The 17,070-nt window shown below is 36.5% G+C and overlaps 2 protein-coding genes across 2 annotated transcripts in view; both read right to left on the bottom strand.

Moving 5' to 3' along the window:
• The window catches only part of LOC105620898, a 3,722-nt gene extending 401 nt beyond the window's left edge, over positions 1-3,321 (bottom strand). The window contains exons 1-3 of the mRNA XM_012202377.1: positions 2,897-3,321; positions 1,319-1,696; positions 562-897 (exon numbers count right to left, since the gene is read on the bottom strand). Coding sequence (XP_012057767.1) covers positions 562-897; positions 1,319-1,696; positions 2,897-3,321 — 1,139 coding nt within the window. The remainder of the gene's footprint in view (positions 1-561; positions 898-1,318; positions 1,697-2,896) is intronic.
• Positions 3,322-11,295: 7,974 nt separating this feature from the next.
• Positions 11,296-16,913, bottom strand: LOC105620899 (calpain-D-like). The gene is made up of 11 exons (XM_012202378.1): positions 16,522-16,913; positions 15,628-15,989; positions 14,172-15,541; positions 13,721-13,960; positions 13,238-13,630; positions 12,840-13,141; positions 12,709-12,745; positions 12,296-12,621; positions 11,882-12,224; positions 11,548-11,726; positions 11,296-11,476 (listed from the first exon to the last, which is right to left on the bottom strand). Exons 1-11 carry the CDS (start codon positions 16,911-16,913, stop codon positions 11,296-11,298), a joined length of 4,125 nt encoding a protein of 1,374 aa, XP_012057768.1.
• Positions 16,914-17,070: the final 157 nt, after the last annotated feature.

The raw sequence follows: 17,070 nt of genomic DNA on the forward strand, positions 1-17,070 counted from the left end.
AATATTTTGTTAGAATTGTTAGATCATCAAAATAAACTATGTAGAAAACTCAATAATGATGTTGCAAAAAGTTTTGATCTCAATAATTAATTTGACGTCTTACATATTTTGACAAAATTATTTTCAGATCTACACATATTTAGCTAAATTTTTAGATACTTAAGAAAAACTGTTCTTTCATGTAGCGCAAAAGACAAAATTTTTTTTTCAGTCTTTTTCTGATATATTTAAAAATTTAGCTGGATATAGATATGAAAATAATTTTGTTAAATCGTCAAAATAATTACGTAAAACGCTTAAACATAATGCTGCAAAAATTTTGACTTTCTAATAATCTGCTTTTTAATAATTAACATCCTACATAATTATTTTGATGATCCAATAAAATTATTTGTTTGATTTATATATCTAGCTTTTTTAATTTTTTAGTAAAATTTTTTCCGTATATGGATACAACTTTCTAATATTTTACAGTTTAGTTATCATTTATTAATTAACGCGATAGGAATTAATGTTAATGAAAGTCACGGAAGAATCAAACGGAAAGGTATAATATTATACCGTGAAAGAAGTTCGGATAGAGTATATTCAGTTGCCTGCTTCATGACTTCTACAACCTCTTCCTCCAGTCTGTCGATCAGCTCTGCAACCTCCGCAGATGTTATTATTCCTGGACACGCGTCACAAGACCAGTTGGTATTTGAATTTAAAGGATCGTTTGGCAACATGAGTCCGTTTTTACAAGGACAATTAAGAGTGCCTAAATGCGTGCCCAATTCTATGGGATCAGCGCAACGTTTGCATCGGCAAGCGAAGTATTTTGTGGTAAGGAGATGTTCCCGCCTAGCTCTAGTAGACCAAAGCGCATGCGTGTACATGGTGCTCAAATGTTGTCCTCTGGAAATATCAGTTATGAAATGCATGATGACAATAATATATATATATTTTCACAAGATAGTTTTGGTGAAAATTTTTCTTAGAATTCCTCATATCATCTCTCAAAACTTTTATAAATTTTAGAATTTTTTTACAATTTCTGCATCTTATATCTTTCTTCATAAACAATTTTTTAGATTTTTTTACACAAATTGAAACTTTTCAGAAGTGCTAAGAAAGTCTATATTTTTTAAAAAGAATTCTTTATATATTTAAATTTTGAAGATATTTTATTTTATAATTTTTTAAGAAAACGAAATTTTAAATCTTACGAAATCTATCTAAGATATTTTTTTTAGAAATCTTCATAAAATATAAAAAAATTCTTTTACCAGAGAGATGAATAATTTTTGATAAGATTGATTAATTATAATATACGTACTTTTTAATGGATGTGACCGCGTATACCATAATTCGCGGCCTGCCTTTGTCATCGATGCGAAAGCTGTGTCGCGTGTTCGCGATACAGGAATGCTCCAGAAGAGATGCATGTTCGTAAATTGCCACCGAGCCTTCTGGCGGTGCAGTTTCTAACGCATTTACATCAATCAGGCCACAAATCATCGGTAGAACATTCTTACAATCGGATGCCATCAACAAAAGTGACCCCAAACGCTGACTCACACTCGACACTTCATCGTGAGCTTCCGTGCCGGGTCCTCGCGACTCCACGTGATTTTGCAGATTAGCCAAAGACGTCCATCGGCGCGATTTCATGCGCCACAATATCAGTAGACGAATTATCAGAAGTACCTCGCATCTGTAGGCATAGGCGTGAAATTATTGCGTAAATGAATTTAACGAGAAACGTCTTTAAAAGCATTTTTAACTTTCTGCGATATAACTGTGACTCAAGTCACGATTAATCTGTAACACGATTAGGCATTCGTATCCTTTTTTTAACACTAAAAACAGCTAAATAATGATTTCTATCCTTTTCTTTTGTTTAATAACACAACTTTATAAATGTTTTCTAAAGATAAAGTATATATGTAAGAATCACTTAATTATTTTCATAATGTAAAAATGATGAAAATTTGCACGAAATTGTTTTGTTTATGTTACCTTCAATATAATGAAGAAAGTGGCTTCCGATTTTGCCTATTTGATTCTCAATTTAATTGTCACCAATGAGCAACTTGATGGCAATACTCAGGCAACAATTGCCTTCACAAATAGATCGTGGTAATTTTTATGGTTACAAATATACTACAACATTTCTATTCGTTTTCGTAGACTATATTTTGTCTGCATAATGTCTTTATAGTAGTACTAATAGTAGTACTAAGTTTACTGACGATACCATTAATTAAACATTAGAAATATATTGGGCCAAAAATAATTCAATATAGAGTTAATATTATCCAGTAAATGAAAATGAATTTAAATGAATTAAAAATTTAAACTCTATTTGATTCTGAATGCGTATTTTAGAAACAATCATAGTATATTTTCACTTCTTTTTAGATTTAATTGAATTAAAAATGACATTTCTTATTCAGAATTTTGAACTTAGCAGTATTTATGATAAAACTTTATATTCACGATAAAAATGCACTTAAAAAAACTGAAATTCTTTTTTATATTGAAAAATGCTTCATGCAATTCAAATGAATGAATAAAAATACATTGGAAAAGGATTCATTTCAACGTTCGCAAATGCGTATTTTTGAAAATTTAAATCCATTTCAATTCATTCTCGTTTACTAAATTGTTCCAATAAATTTTACTATTAAGAAAATTACTATAATTATCAGTGATAATATAACATGATGGCAATTGAAAAGAAATTTATGCGATTATTTCTTTTCTTATATGCAAACGATTATTTCCTTTCTTATATGCTAAGAAAATGCTTGGCTATCTAGGCTATCTCTTTGTTAAATCATCATTACTCGCTAATTTAGCTTCGAAGTAGACACTTTATTATGCAATCTGCGCTAGGTGAAGTATGCAATACCTAGGAACAATTCTAGCTCGCGCAAGGAGAGCGCATTCCAGCTGATGCCTCTTCTTATCTGACAACCCCTCGCAATCGGACCTGCACACCGGCCAACAACATTCACTGCATCTCGCATCGACATTGTCGCATCGTTCGCTACATCCAACACAGACCCGTTGATTCGTGTGAGTCGATGGTCCCCAGACCAAAGGCGTCTCCGCAAGGATCACGTCTCCCGGTGCTAGATCTCTAGTGGCCAACAAGTGCCGTCCGAGTACAGAATCGCGACCTATTTCCCAGCCGCTGCACATGGACCTGTGACGCGGCCAATCTTGAGACTGGTGCGACTTGTCGCAGTAAAACTCGCGTCTGCAGCTGCCGCACTTCAACGTAGCATTTTTGCCGCATACCGGGCATATACCGTATTTCAGGTCACCATCCATGACTAGTTAAGATCATTGCCCAAGTTGAATTTAATTATTAAAACTTGATTCATTCAAGCTTCTGATCGATAATTTAATTAATTGAGCTAAGAAGAACAGAAAAGAGACTGTGAGAAATGCATTATATGCTTTGCATGGAAGTTTTTTCAAGCTTTATGTATTTGATACTTACAGTTTATTAATTCAGGAGTTAAGAATGAAGTAATATTAAACGCGCGATCAATATACTGTATTTATTATTTTTCATTAAATTTATTGAATTCCCTCCAGCGAAATAATTAGGTCAGACTTCATCGCGAGAACATCGTTCACTGGCCGCTAACTTTATCGTACTGAACAAATCGGCATTTGCGAACGCGGCGGCACGTTTAATTATAGGTCGGACGACCGTGTTACTATTCTCGTAAAACGAAAGGAACGAAGATTTTTCTACTGTGCGCGTATGACGCACATGGATCGCGAGATGTACTAGCGAGAAGGTCAACACATCCAATGAATTTATGGATTTGATACCATTCTATATATGGTTAAATCTAAATGTAAAAATATTGCCTAAATTACAAGAAATATATACATACAGAAAGAACTACTTTGTTGACATATTAAAAAATTTATATAAGTAGATATAGATCTGAAAATGATTTTTTTGGACTATCAAAATAATTTATAGGAAATTCAGAGTAATGCTGCAAAAAATTTTGATATTCTGCTAACAACCAACTTGAGTGTCCTATAGAATTATTTTGATAGACAAACAAAATTATTTTCAAATCTGTATTTATTTGAATTTTTAGATGCTTTAACAAAACATTCTTTTTCGTATAGAAAAGTCTTACATATAACACAGATCATTATTAAGTGTCAAATACAGTTATGAAAACAGCATTTAAAATCTGAAGTTATGAAGTTCAGAATGCAAACTAAGCCTCTGCTTTGTGATGATTAGTAGAGAAAGGTTTAAAGATTAAAATTTTTTTTACTACAGGGTTCAAGGTTCAAGATTTTTTTACTATTTTAGAATTTAGAACTTCACTATTAAATTCGTAATGTCATATTGTATTCAATTTAAGTTATTTAATCATTTCTACATCGCCACTTGTACTTACAATATGTTAATTTAACTAAAACAATATAATTAAATAATTTAACTTAAAAAAATGTATTAAATTTGATTTAAATTTAGTTTATTATTTATTAAGTGCATCATACGCTAATATGGATTTTGATTTAAACATAGAAATAGATTATTTCATATTTTGACACATATGAAAGTTAAATAACATGTTATTTAACTCAAGGAACTAGGTTATTATTGTTCTCTATCTAACAATATATGTAATGCATATTTTTAATTTTTTAGTGGAAAAAATTAAATCATTTTATATATAAATTTTTTCTAAATAGATTGAATCGATTATCAACATCAACATCTCAAGAGAAATCAGTATGAAAGGTGAAAATATGAAGATGATGTAGATAATATTTCGATTTATTATTAAACGTGCCTACATGATACAAATCAGGGAACAACACAATCTCGTTATCACTTTATGACGTAGTAAATATGTTTTGTCCTTTGCGTGTACGTGATGAAAGTCTAATAATTATTACACCTTATCTATAGGAGATGGGATTAATTTAACGATGTTCAGATTCGGTACACAGACTATCACAAAGTTGATTGCTGGTTCGGGTTCGTACATGGGTGTTTCTAAAATGATCACAGCCGCGAGCTGAACAACATAAAAAGTAACACATCCAAAAGCATCTTTTTACTTCCATATCACTATGCCTGTGATTTTTTACGATATTCTCTACGGATTATTTCTCCTTGGAAAACGCCGTCGATATCAATAACTCGCGATACGCATGAAACGTGATTTAAATCCGTCATATTTTTCCTACGCTTATCTCATTTTATTTCTGCTTGTTTATTTTGCGCGAACATCGACTTTTAATTCCATCATGAACATCAATACGCTAGAATTAAGAAAATTAGTGCTATCATGCTCGACTCGATATTAGAATATATCAACATATATTTGAGATGTGAATGTCGATCACATATCAAAATTTATAGAACAGCTCGAAGCAAATCCTCAGAATTCACAGATTCCAATTATTTTAATCGAAGACATTTCGCGGCTCGTACGAGGCTCGATCCTTTAAATTCTCGACGTCGTCTTCCTTTCGTTACTGAATCACAGAGAGTCGATCCCAATTCCATTTTGCCAAGATAAAAAATACGAAGTTAATGCCGCGTTAACGCAATTTAGAATGCACCCTGTACGCGTAGCATCATTTAAGAATCATTTAAGAAATACGAGTCGCTCAATGACCACGAGAATACTATTCTTTTTTTCCATTTTTTTTCTTTCTTTCTCTCTCGCTCTCTCTTTACACCTTATTATACAAATACAACGAGACACCGTGTAATTCTTATATCTTCTTCACATATTAAGAATATATTCCTAGGTACTCTGCGAGGACGCGCGACCGTCCGTAAAGCAATCCGTTGACCCTCGCGGGGCGGCGGCACGCAAATAAACGTGCTTAAAGCAAACTTAATTAAGTGATAATTGGCGAACGCGAAATTCCAGCCGAGAGATAATTGCACGAGAGAATTCGCGCGCCGGCGTCGCACGGGACCACCTGAACGGACATTTACGCCTCGCACGTCATCGTCGTATCTCGATTTCGGTTTATCACTCTCTAACTGCGCTATGAATATATTTATATATATATTTATTTATTTATATATATAGAATGCATTACGAACTCACCACGCGGCTCACAGCCGCGTGTGACAGACACCAAAGCACATGCAAAATAACTCAAATGTAAAACAACAGTGCGCGATTTCTCGTCAGCTCATCTCTTCATCCCCTTCCCCCTCTTTACCATAAATAGAATAAATTATACCTCTTTATGTACAAATGGTACTTCCTCTTGAGTGTTTGTGCTTACGTAGGCCTGCACTCTCGCCGCGCGTTTAGCGTTAAGAATCAATTATGTCGATAACGCTAAATCGCGCTAAATTTTATGCCTTACTTCTATCAGTCTACTCTTTTCAGCTAAATTTCTTGTGGTTCATATTTTCTCTTTTTTACGTAGAGAAAAAATGAGGAGAAATGAACAGTGCAAGAAGTTCAACTAAAATGAACAGATCTCATAATACATTACTACGGAAATGTCGAGAAAGAATTCTGATAAGCTTTGACGCGATCGGTGCCAAAATCAATGGCGCAACGGACCTTAATTGTGCTTTTTTTATGTTATTAAAGAAAAAGACTTGCGAGAAGCAAAATAAAGGAAAACGTAGCGCTAAACGCACGATGAGCTATTGTTCTTAAATTTACAATACTTGTCCGCTTCTAACTTGTGCAGATCTTTCGCGACGATTGTTTGACAGAACGGCGATGATCGAACTTTGCCTTTTCCATTGTATCAAAATATATCAAAACGCGAAACTAGAACAACCGATGGGGTTTTCTATTTTCTCAAGTTGCAGAGCAATATCGGTTGTCGTAGTTTCGATATACGAATATTATTCTGCGCAACAATAAAAATCTGCGGGATGCATTAAAACTTTCCTGAATGTATTTAAGTATACAGGATGTCTGGTAATAATCACATAATCTTTCGAGAGCAGATAGAACAGATTAAACTGAGTCGAAAACTCTTTCACTGTTTTGCAATGTTTGCAATTTTTTTTTAGTTATCCAATGAGCAGAATCGTCTAAAGTCGAAGTATAAAACAACTTTAAAATATCTTTAATGGGCTTTCTACAATAAATCATTATATTTAAGCTTTAAGCCTTAAGCCATGAAAATTTGATCAATCACAGTTGAATGTGAGAAGAATAATTGACTGATTGATCAATTTCTTACGGCTTAAGACTTAAAGCTTAGGTAATGACTTATTGTAAAAAGAAACTAAAAAAAATTGCGAAAATTGCAAAACAATAGAGAACTTTTCAACTTAGTTTAGTCTGCTCTATCTGCTCACAAGAGATTATATGATCATTATCGGACCCAGTATACAAAATGTTCGTGAATTAGTGATACAATCGGGAAGGGAGTTATGCTGTACAAAAAAATAAGTCGAAAACGTAAAAAATTTTTTATAAGCTTTGTTTTCGAGAAAAAGAATTGATAGGGAGCGAGAAGTGACGCGTTTTTCTAGAATAATCAACTTATGATTTGTGATTCCGAGTTCTTTCCTCGAAAACAAAGTCTCGTATAGAAAAATTTTATTCTACGTTTTCGATATTTTTTGATATAAAATCTTTCCGGTTATACTATCAGTTCACAAATTATTTTGTATAAGGAAATCCTAAAATGACAGAATTATCAACATTACTAGTTAAAAAATTTTTCAAATTGATTATGCAGATTGTAAATTCTTTTACACAATTAAAATATTCACAGAAAAGATGATCGATTTAACAAGAAGACCGAAAAAATTAAAAAGTTACAATACTAAATATACCCAATTTTTTAACCTTTTTCGATTTTCTTGTTAAAAATTTAACCAATTCGGAGAACTATCCAACCTGTAATATCGGTAACTTCGTCACTTTAGCATCTCTATAAGCTGATTTTCTTAAAATTACAGAATATAAACTAAAATTCTTTGCCTCTTCCTTTCTTATATGAAATATTTAGAAGTTATCTCAATAAAATATATATAACAATCACAAAGAGAAAATACAAGATGCATTCTGAGAATATCTTGGGCCCTATAGTGAAAATATATGTGGCGACAGTTACGTGAGTCTGAAAAATATTTTCCAAGATACCTCTTTTACATGTAATATCTCAAGGATATTATACATGATTTCTCAACACGATGAGATCCCGCGGATTTTTTTTCGCCGTGCGGAATTAACATCGATTTGTCCTACGATGGCCTGCGTATAGTAAAAATAAAACACGTGTGCCTCGAACACCACGCGCATCCGCTAAAAAATTAATAATATTCATTCACTGCTTTAGCAAACAACGCCGAAATACGCGGTTCTACAGCGCTACAAAACGAGAACGCCTGAACGCTTTTGCCTCGGTGATTATGCAATATGTAAAATAGATCATTTGTGTTTGCTTATTCCGCGGGGAGAGAACGCTCTAGTAACGTTACATTGCGACATGCGAATGTACGGTCATCGTCGGGAAACGCTCGCCGTCCGTTCACACGAGATATATTTCATTGTTATATATGGCACTGGATATCAGCGTGATATTGCCTGTAGTACTATCCTCGCATAAATGCATCTCGTACTTGGTACAAAAAATCGAGGATTTTCTAGTCTTCTTGCATGTTTAAAAATGCGATTTCACGATGGGCGTACACTTCGACAGTATCGAGAGAAGAATGCCTTTCTCTTTCCACTCCTCTTTTTCAGTTAGTTCAGTTCTTTTTCTCACACTATCGTCGGTACTTAAAGAATGTTCGCCCAATTTCCTGAAGCGCACAACTCTGGTAGTCCGCGTCTTATATATTTATGTAACTATTATCTTTTCTTGTAAACAAAGGCCACGTAAATGCAAAAACCTACTGCAATACTAAGAGTACACGTAAAGAATATATCCCTCGAATGTCTCGACGAATTAAACGACATTCGCGGACAAAAGTACGTTGGTTCTGCCATTATTTATTATTCAACTGACACCAAATAGCCGTTTAAAACGTGAGACATTACAAGAGAATCGACATTCGATCATTAACGAGCGTTTGCTGAACTCTGTTTTAGCGCATCACTGTAAAACTGATTATCTGGACGTATTCCTATCAACGCGTCAATACGAATTTTTCAAACGGACATTTCTTGAAACTATGCTCTTCGTTTAAATCTTAAAACTAGTTACTAATACTTAGGCCTCACTAAGACAATTCGGCCTGCTGTTATGAGATCGACATTAGGGGAATGAATGTCCCGTTTGCGCGGGAGACACTCGCATGAATCGGATTGCGATCTGCAATATAACAAAGACGAAACTAAGAATATATGTAAAAATGTATCAACATGCGATATTTACTTAATCGTTTGTCAACAAGAACTAACGCGCAATTTAAGTCATGGTAACAATTTATAATTTATAACAAAGTTACAAAAAAAAATAATAAGTTAAAATCAACCAAGAAATATTCAATACAAATAAGCGAAGACCATATTCTTAATAAATTCTTATTAAATTGTTTAATTTAATTTGTGAAATTACATACTCCAGCTAAAGTTTAAAACCGACAAATAATCGGCGCACATTTTATTGGCAATTATAAGATCCACGCAAAAAATATTACTAATCAACATCCACTTTGACCGAATATGGTCTTTTTTGTTTATCTGTATTTAAAAAAAATGTTTTTTTCAAAATAAAATTTAAATAATTGTAGTCCATTCATTTGAACAATTCGAACAAATTTGAAGTAATGGAAATTTTGTACTATTAAAGTATTATTAATTCATTATGTAATCTCAGTCTGTTAAATAAAAGATATCTTAATATAAACTTTCCGATTTGGATCAATGTTGAATCAGATCAGTGGCTGATCACAGAATCGCGCGCGTATTGTCGCATCACTACATTCAATGTATATAAGGAGTGCCAATTTTTTGATTCGATACAATTTCTTTAAAAGAGTGTCACACGCGTCAATTGATCATTGTCTAAAAACATGGAATATGGCAGTTTGACATTAAAACGGAATTATCAAGTTTTCCACAAAGAATTGATATCATATCGATCTCGATATTAACTGGATGGATAAATGACAAAAAATTTCAAAAATTTCTTTTTGAAAATTATATAAAAGCAGGACTAATGACGTCTAACCCGCTGACTGCCATGCTCGCGCATGTATCTTACAACATATTTTCTGAGATAAAAGAATATAATTAGTGTGCAAAGAGTTAACGACAATTCGCTAATTTGCCTCCAAGTAAGCGATTTTACAATGAAAGCGAAAGTAGGCTTTATACATACATTGCATAGAATGGCAGTGAACGCGTCAAGATACTTTTAAAAGTTTCAAGAGAGATGTCTGGTACTCTCTTTTTCCGTAGCTACGCTACATCCGTTTTAGCACAAGCTCTCCATTCGATTGCAAAATGGAAACAACAAATTCTAAATAAATATTCTATCCTACAGTCGATAGTCTCGTGCGAGATTCCAGCCTCTTTTTTTATATCGTGCATACATTAAATAGAACTAAGAATCCAAATTTCTTTAAATGCGGGTTTCAAATACGGCCTTACAGCAAGAATCGGCATGTAAACATCGGTTAAATTGAAAATGTCACGATCCATATAATCGTACTACATTCTAAGCAATTCCAAAAACAATGTGTACGGTGTTCCACACATATCTTTTTTTTCTTTTAGTGTCTCTTAATGGTTCCATTTTAAATTATATTATTATGTAATTTTTTAGGTTTTGTCATTTCTCTTACAATGCTTAAATGTTAAGTTGAGAAAATAATTTTTTTTGTTTATATAACAAGCAAAATGTTCAACTCGTTTCTTCATAAATATTCAATTTTCCATAAGTCTTCTTTACGGGGCTCAATGGTTTCAGCAGAAACACTTAATTTGCACGTTTTATTTTATTTTTTTTATTTTAGGTTCGTTCTTTTTCCCATTAGCGCGCGCGAAATGCATGATTCACTATTTACTCGAAAAAAAGTTTTCACTGGGTCCAGAACCATTGTACGTTAATTGTTATTTATTGTATTACGTCGAATGCTGAGCATGTTGTAACGCTAAGAGCATCCGTGGGAATCATCGGCTAGAAAGCACAAAGAATACTCTCTAATGTTCTTCAAAACGTTTTATAGTACGCTGAAACGTTTCTAGCTTGCTTTGGTTTCTTTCCAGTCAATTTCTCGATGTCACGCATACGAGAATCATTGCCAATTACAATCAGCAATCTTTTCCTCAAGTAACAGCCTCTGTTTGTTTTGTGTTCCTTTCTTCACGTTATTAAGCGAGGACTGTGCAAACCTTCTACCTGAGTATCGATTTGAGGACAATGTTGTGTATCAGGCGGTCCCCAATCGTGCAAATTTCCACTGTTAGCTAATCTGTGCGTAAGTCGATGTGCTATTGAGAAACCTCCGCTACCTTCCAACTGTGTTAGAACTATGATAACTTGTCTGAAATAAATGTATCAATGTAAAATTTGTTTATGCTGATCAAAAACGAAATTTAATTAATTGTATCTTACCTGTGAAGGGGAGGAACACTATCGGCAGTTCTGAGTTGTCCTCTCGTGGACACGACATTATAGCTTTCATGGCAGTCGCATTTTACATGAATCCATTTATTTACATGACGATTTTCAACCATTACCACTAATCCGGCCCATCCTTTAGTTAAATAATATGCAGTCATGCCTTCTCTGCCCTATTAGTGTTAAATATTCATATTGTTAGAGATTTAATATTTATATTGTTAGAGTAAGTTTATGTAAATTTTATATCAATATAAATGTAGATGTCAGTATAAATTTTAGAGATAACTGCTTTATGAATTATTCAAAATACGACGTAATGACTTACTTCGTGCCGTTGTCCTTTAGCTAATGTTAGACTTATGATAGCATCGGCTAAGACAAAAGCAGGTGGTGATATTTGCTCAACGAGAAGTCTCTTTGAGCTATGTATAGCGAGAACGTATTCCGGATAACTAGATGTATCTTCCATTCCGGTGTGCCAATGATTAAAGGCTAGGCACACAACGATATACAAATCTCTTTCCAACATCTTGTGACAGCCGACAAAACCGCGTACTTGCCGTTTACTGTGTTCCACTAATCTACCAACTTCCGGAGCAGCCGGAGATCTCGTGCGAAAAACTACTACGCATAAGTCCAATTGAGATCGCTGCGATTTTTCTGAATTTCTAGAAAATAATATAATTATTAATATATTACATAATATGTTCATGTGTGCGAATCAGTTTAATTGCCTCACCTTTGACCCTCTTGGAACAATGTAAATTCCGTTTCGGTGGGTTCTAATACCGTCAAAAGGACGCACGATAAATGTCTGAGGGATGACAACGGAGGGAGAGTGCCGCGCAATCTCACTTCGCTCCATCCAACTCTTGTCTTACAGATGTCAATGCAATCGAAATATTTTAAAACGTCGTCAAAGGATATCCAAAAGACGCCATCTGAAGCACCGTGCGGCATAAGCATCTCTCGTAATTGCGGAGTCCATATAGGGCTGTCGTCTGACCAATCTCCTTTCCAACTATAATGACCCCAAGGATTGCGTAGTCGTAATAACCGTATTCCCTGCGTAATAATTACGTGACAGGTATACTTGTTTCAAATCAGATCAAATAAAGTGTCAAGCCAAGTGTGTACATCTCTAGCACTTACTTGTACATCACGGACATCGAGGACAGAATATGCATGTCTGAAATAGATGTTTTAAGAACAATCAATAAAAAAAAATAAAAGAAACGAAAATCGAATTTAGATACCATGAAATAATTAAGTTTTCAATTTACCTTGGCCTTAATCCTTTGCGCTGATATTCCTCTTCGTCAACTTTCATATTACCACCTCCACAGCTAGCACCCATTAAAAACATAGCCTGTCTCGAGGACAAGAGTTGTGCCCATATTAGGTCCCTATCGAGTTCGTCTTCGCTTGGCAATGCTGAAGGTTGTAAAGGCACGCTCTCACACGGGGCACCAGTTAATGTCGCTAGACCTTCTATAGCACGGCCGGACACTAAGGCCTCGTAACAGCCATGTATTTTAGCAACTGCTTTTTCAATTAGCGGTACCCAAAGCTGTTTTCTTTTTGCCTTCAATATAAGACGTATATGTTACTAATAATACATATGTGTCTAAATATAATAAATAATATAACGTATCTTTGTGTAGCATACAGACATATATACCTGAGAGTACACTAAGTGGCCTCTCTTATCACAGGGTAATAGATCATCAACGAGTACCGTCGTCCATTTTCCATCTTTACATAATCTAACTTGATAAGCACCTTCGGGACATGTCTCTTTCATGACCAAAACTCTTCTCACGAGCTCGTCACTCTCGGCCAAAACAGCCAAAGCCGACAATAACCAACAATTTCCTAAGACACCTTGCGAGATATCAGAAGGTAGGGGTGTCCTAAAGACAGCCCAAGGCAGTTTAGAATCGACACTTGAATCCACGTTAATTTGATGTGGTCTTCTCCACTGGACGACGTGATTATCTTTCGTATCCGTGGGATTATAGTACAGGGATTTCGGAGCAGGCGGGAACGAATCATCGACGAACGGTTCGTTTGTCTATAAGATAAATGAATGAACTGTTAAATCTCATTAATAATTTAGCATTACATATACCTACAATATGGTATCTAGATTTATGCTTTTTACCTCCTTGCAATATCGTACAATACGCTCCCACTTCTCCAGCGCGTCTCTTTCCTCCAACTGTCTAAGATTCTCCATCACTACGCTCTCTTGCCGCTGTATTCTAAGAGTACTAGTGCCCGACTCGAGAAGCCTAGGTATCCCTCTATCTCCAGATGCTTGGGACAACGACTTCGAGCTTTGGCACATTTCGCAAATAGCAGTTGTACTCTTGTTTTCATATGTGCACAGTTTACATTGCCACTAAGTGAGCGAAAAAAAAAACCGTTAGAGTATAAAATAGAGTATAAAAATTTTTTAATTTGCTTTGCAAACGGTCAGTAAGTAAAAAATAAAAAAACAAGAGAATGAATTAAAAATTGAGACAAGAGCGACCCAAGCAAGAATTATTACGCTCTCGCCAATAATAAAATTTATTTTTTAGAATTTCAAAGAAAAAGATACAAATACTAACTTGAATATATGAAGGATCTCTAGTTCTCGAGTGCCTTTTATCACCTGCTGCTGACGAACCGTTTCTTCTTACAGAATTTCTGTGTCTCGGAGTAATTGCTTTGGAATTCGTCGGGGTTGAACAGAGTCTCGGGCTTGGACTCCGTTGGCCAAAGGCTCTATTGTCTTTCGGGACCTCTAGAAAGTCTGCTAACGTCTTGCAGGCGTTGCAGTTTTGCGTAGAAAGTGGATTCCTCAGCGTGCACGAAGGGCACACCCAACTCTCTCCCTTTCGTAGAGTGGCATCTTCTAAATGCATAATGCTTTTCAGCTTCGAACCACAGCAAGCCTCGCACGTCGTTCTCGACGCGGCGTTCAATAGAGTGCACTTTTTGCACGTCCATACCGGTGACGGTGGATCAATTTGATCATCCAGATCAGATTCCGCCGTAGCCAGAGTGGCCGCTTTCGGTGGTATGTATCTTACGCTATCTCTTGATACCACGATCGGAGATTGTGCATGCGTCGGATAGTTACTCGTGTCCTTTGTGACAGTTATCAAACTAGGCTGTGTTAACGACGGGGGTGATCTTGACGAACCACAAATGTCGCAACCACTGGACCACAGTGGGTTATATGCATAAGAACATTTTCTGCAGGTCCACATGCGTTTTAATGGGCTCACGTTCGATACTTCTCCCACCGGACTGGTTGCCTCGCTGTGCGCCTTTGTCGGTACCAGGCCTAACTTACTGCTCTGTTTCTTTGGCAATGGGGGCGGTATGTCGGGATCCGTAATCCCGATGTAGGAATACTTTGGTCTCGAGTTGAAGCCAATGGAATGAGGCGGCACGGCGGGCGGTTCCTCGTCGTTCAAACTCCTACGGTTAACAGTCTTCTTCTGTGTCACATTCGTGACCGAGTCGGCATCCGAGAAGGATCTCCTGTAAGACAGGGGTCCGGCAGACGATAATGCGCGTGGTACCCAAGCTGGTACACTGATAACCACTCCGCTACAAGGCGCGGGACTTCTAGGGGCGTCGCACGCCTCGCATTGCTCCAAACCGGGCGCATTGTCCAGGGTGCAATTGTCACAGCTCCATAAGCCATCATCCTGACGTGTTTCCGGTACCACTAGGCTCGTAGGTCGTTGTACCATGTGTTCCGATAATTTTTGAACAACAGAACCGTTCGACAGCGAACGACTGACTTTAGACTTAACCCGCTCATACATAGAAGGACTATGTCGTTTTGGAGAACGTTGAGAGGTATCGCTATTATCTGTGAACGGAAGCGTAGTAGACTCCATTGTTCCAATTGACGGTAAGATCCAGTCTTTATGATGCCCTCTTCCTCTGTCGCTTCGACTTATGCTCGTCAACTGTGCCATGCCTGGAAAAATTTTGAAGCAACAAATTTCAATGATTTGGAATATTTTATTAACAATTTCTACAATGATCGTTTTACGTGACACTCACCTGTATTATTAATTTTAACATTGTTACCGGAGTCACTCTTGCTAACACTCTCATCTAGGACATTGGCCAAAAGTCCAGATGTGATTTTAAGACGATTCTCTTTATGCAGATTAATTTTTTTACTCTTGCGTGCGCCAATCTGCTTTCCGTCGTTTTGAGCTATTGACGCATTAGCATCGCAAGCAGCGCAGATCAATGAGCTGCAATTATTGTCCAATAGACATCGAATACAAGTCCACTGTGTAGCTAAAGAAGGTAAGGATGAAAAACGCTTCAGCGATTTCCTATCGGATGAGTTACCATCCAACGAACAACAATGAGAATTCTTCCTTATATCAGCTGCAGACAAGTGTCTCTCAAAACTGCAATTTTATAGGAATACATATAAGAATATACAGAATGTTTATTCTCAATGAAGATAAAATTTATATATCAGAATAAGAAAATATACTTTGAAAATTGTTTCTAAATTATTTGACATCTGAAAGAAATTAATAAAAAAAATCTCAATCAATGTTTATTGCAAACTGCATTTTCACAAGCAATATCAGCTGTTAATGTAGTATTAATTTAAGTCTGCAATCTATTTTAAATTTGAGATTTATTCAAGGTAGGTATACCTTGGTACAAGGTAGGTATACTCATATATAAAAGAAAGTTTAAAGAAATATAAAAGAAAGTTAAAAGAAAGTTTTATTTAAACTCAAATACCGATTCAATTCTTTCAATCAACGTAAACATGACACAAGGGAATTGATATCATATTTTGTGATAAAAGTACGGTATCTTGACAAACAACTCGTGGGTACTCATATCGAGCGATAGGATTGTCTTGGAGCACATGCTAAAAAAAACACATAGGGAAAAAAAGGAGAATGAAATGATAATCCTTACCCTTGAGAAACGGTGATGGATCGGGACTGGTCAACGGATAGCGTCTCTGTCAAATTACGCGCTACCAATCGGTCTGCCCTCGGCGGTGGCGTCGGCGGCGTCGATTCCCCGGAGGAGGTCTCCCTCCTCGCGGAACACTCTTCGTCCTCGCGTCTCCTCGTCGAGCGTCCCGCGCGATCCCCCGCGTGCGTCTCTTTTCCTCCCCCCTGACTTGCGTTGCCGCTATGCTCCGCGGTTATGCTCGTGGCATGGTCCTGCCTGCGATCGAGACTGGCTTTCTCGTCGCTCCTGAGTCGCGTCAGCCCGCACCTGGCGCATCTCGCACTCTCCGTCGGATTTATCAGGGCGCACTCCGAGCAATGCCATTGCAGCACCGACGCGATCGAGCCCATTCTCCACGCGTAGTCATGGCTCCCCCGCTGCGCCGCTCTATATTACCACTGTCGCGACCACGGACACGACGACGTCGACGACGGCGTCAACGGCGGCGGGCTACGACGGCGGCGACGGTGGTGGTGGTGGTGGTGGAGGTGGTAGTGGCGGCTGCTG

Source organism: Atta cephalotes (genome assembly GCF_000143395.1).
Source record: "Atta cephalotes unplaced genomic scaffold scaffold00030, whole genome shotgun sequence".
Taxonomy (NCBI): Eukaryota; Metazoa; Arthropoda; class Insecta; order Hymenoptera; family Formicidae; genus Atta; species Atta cephalotes.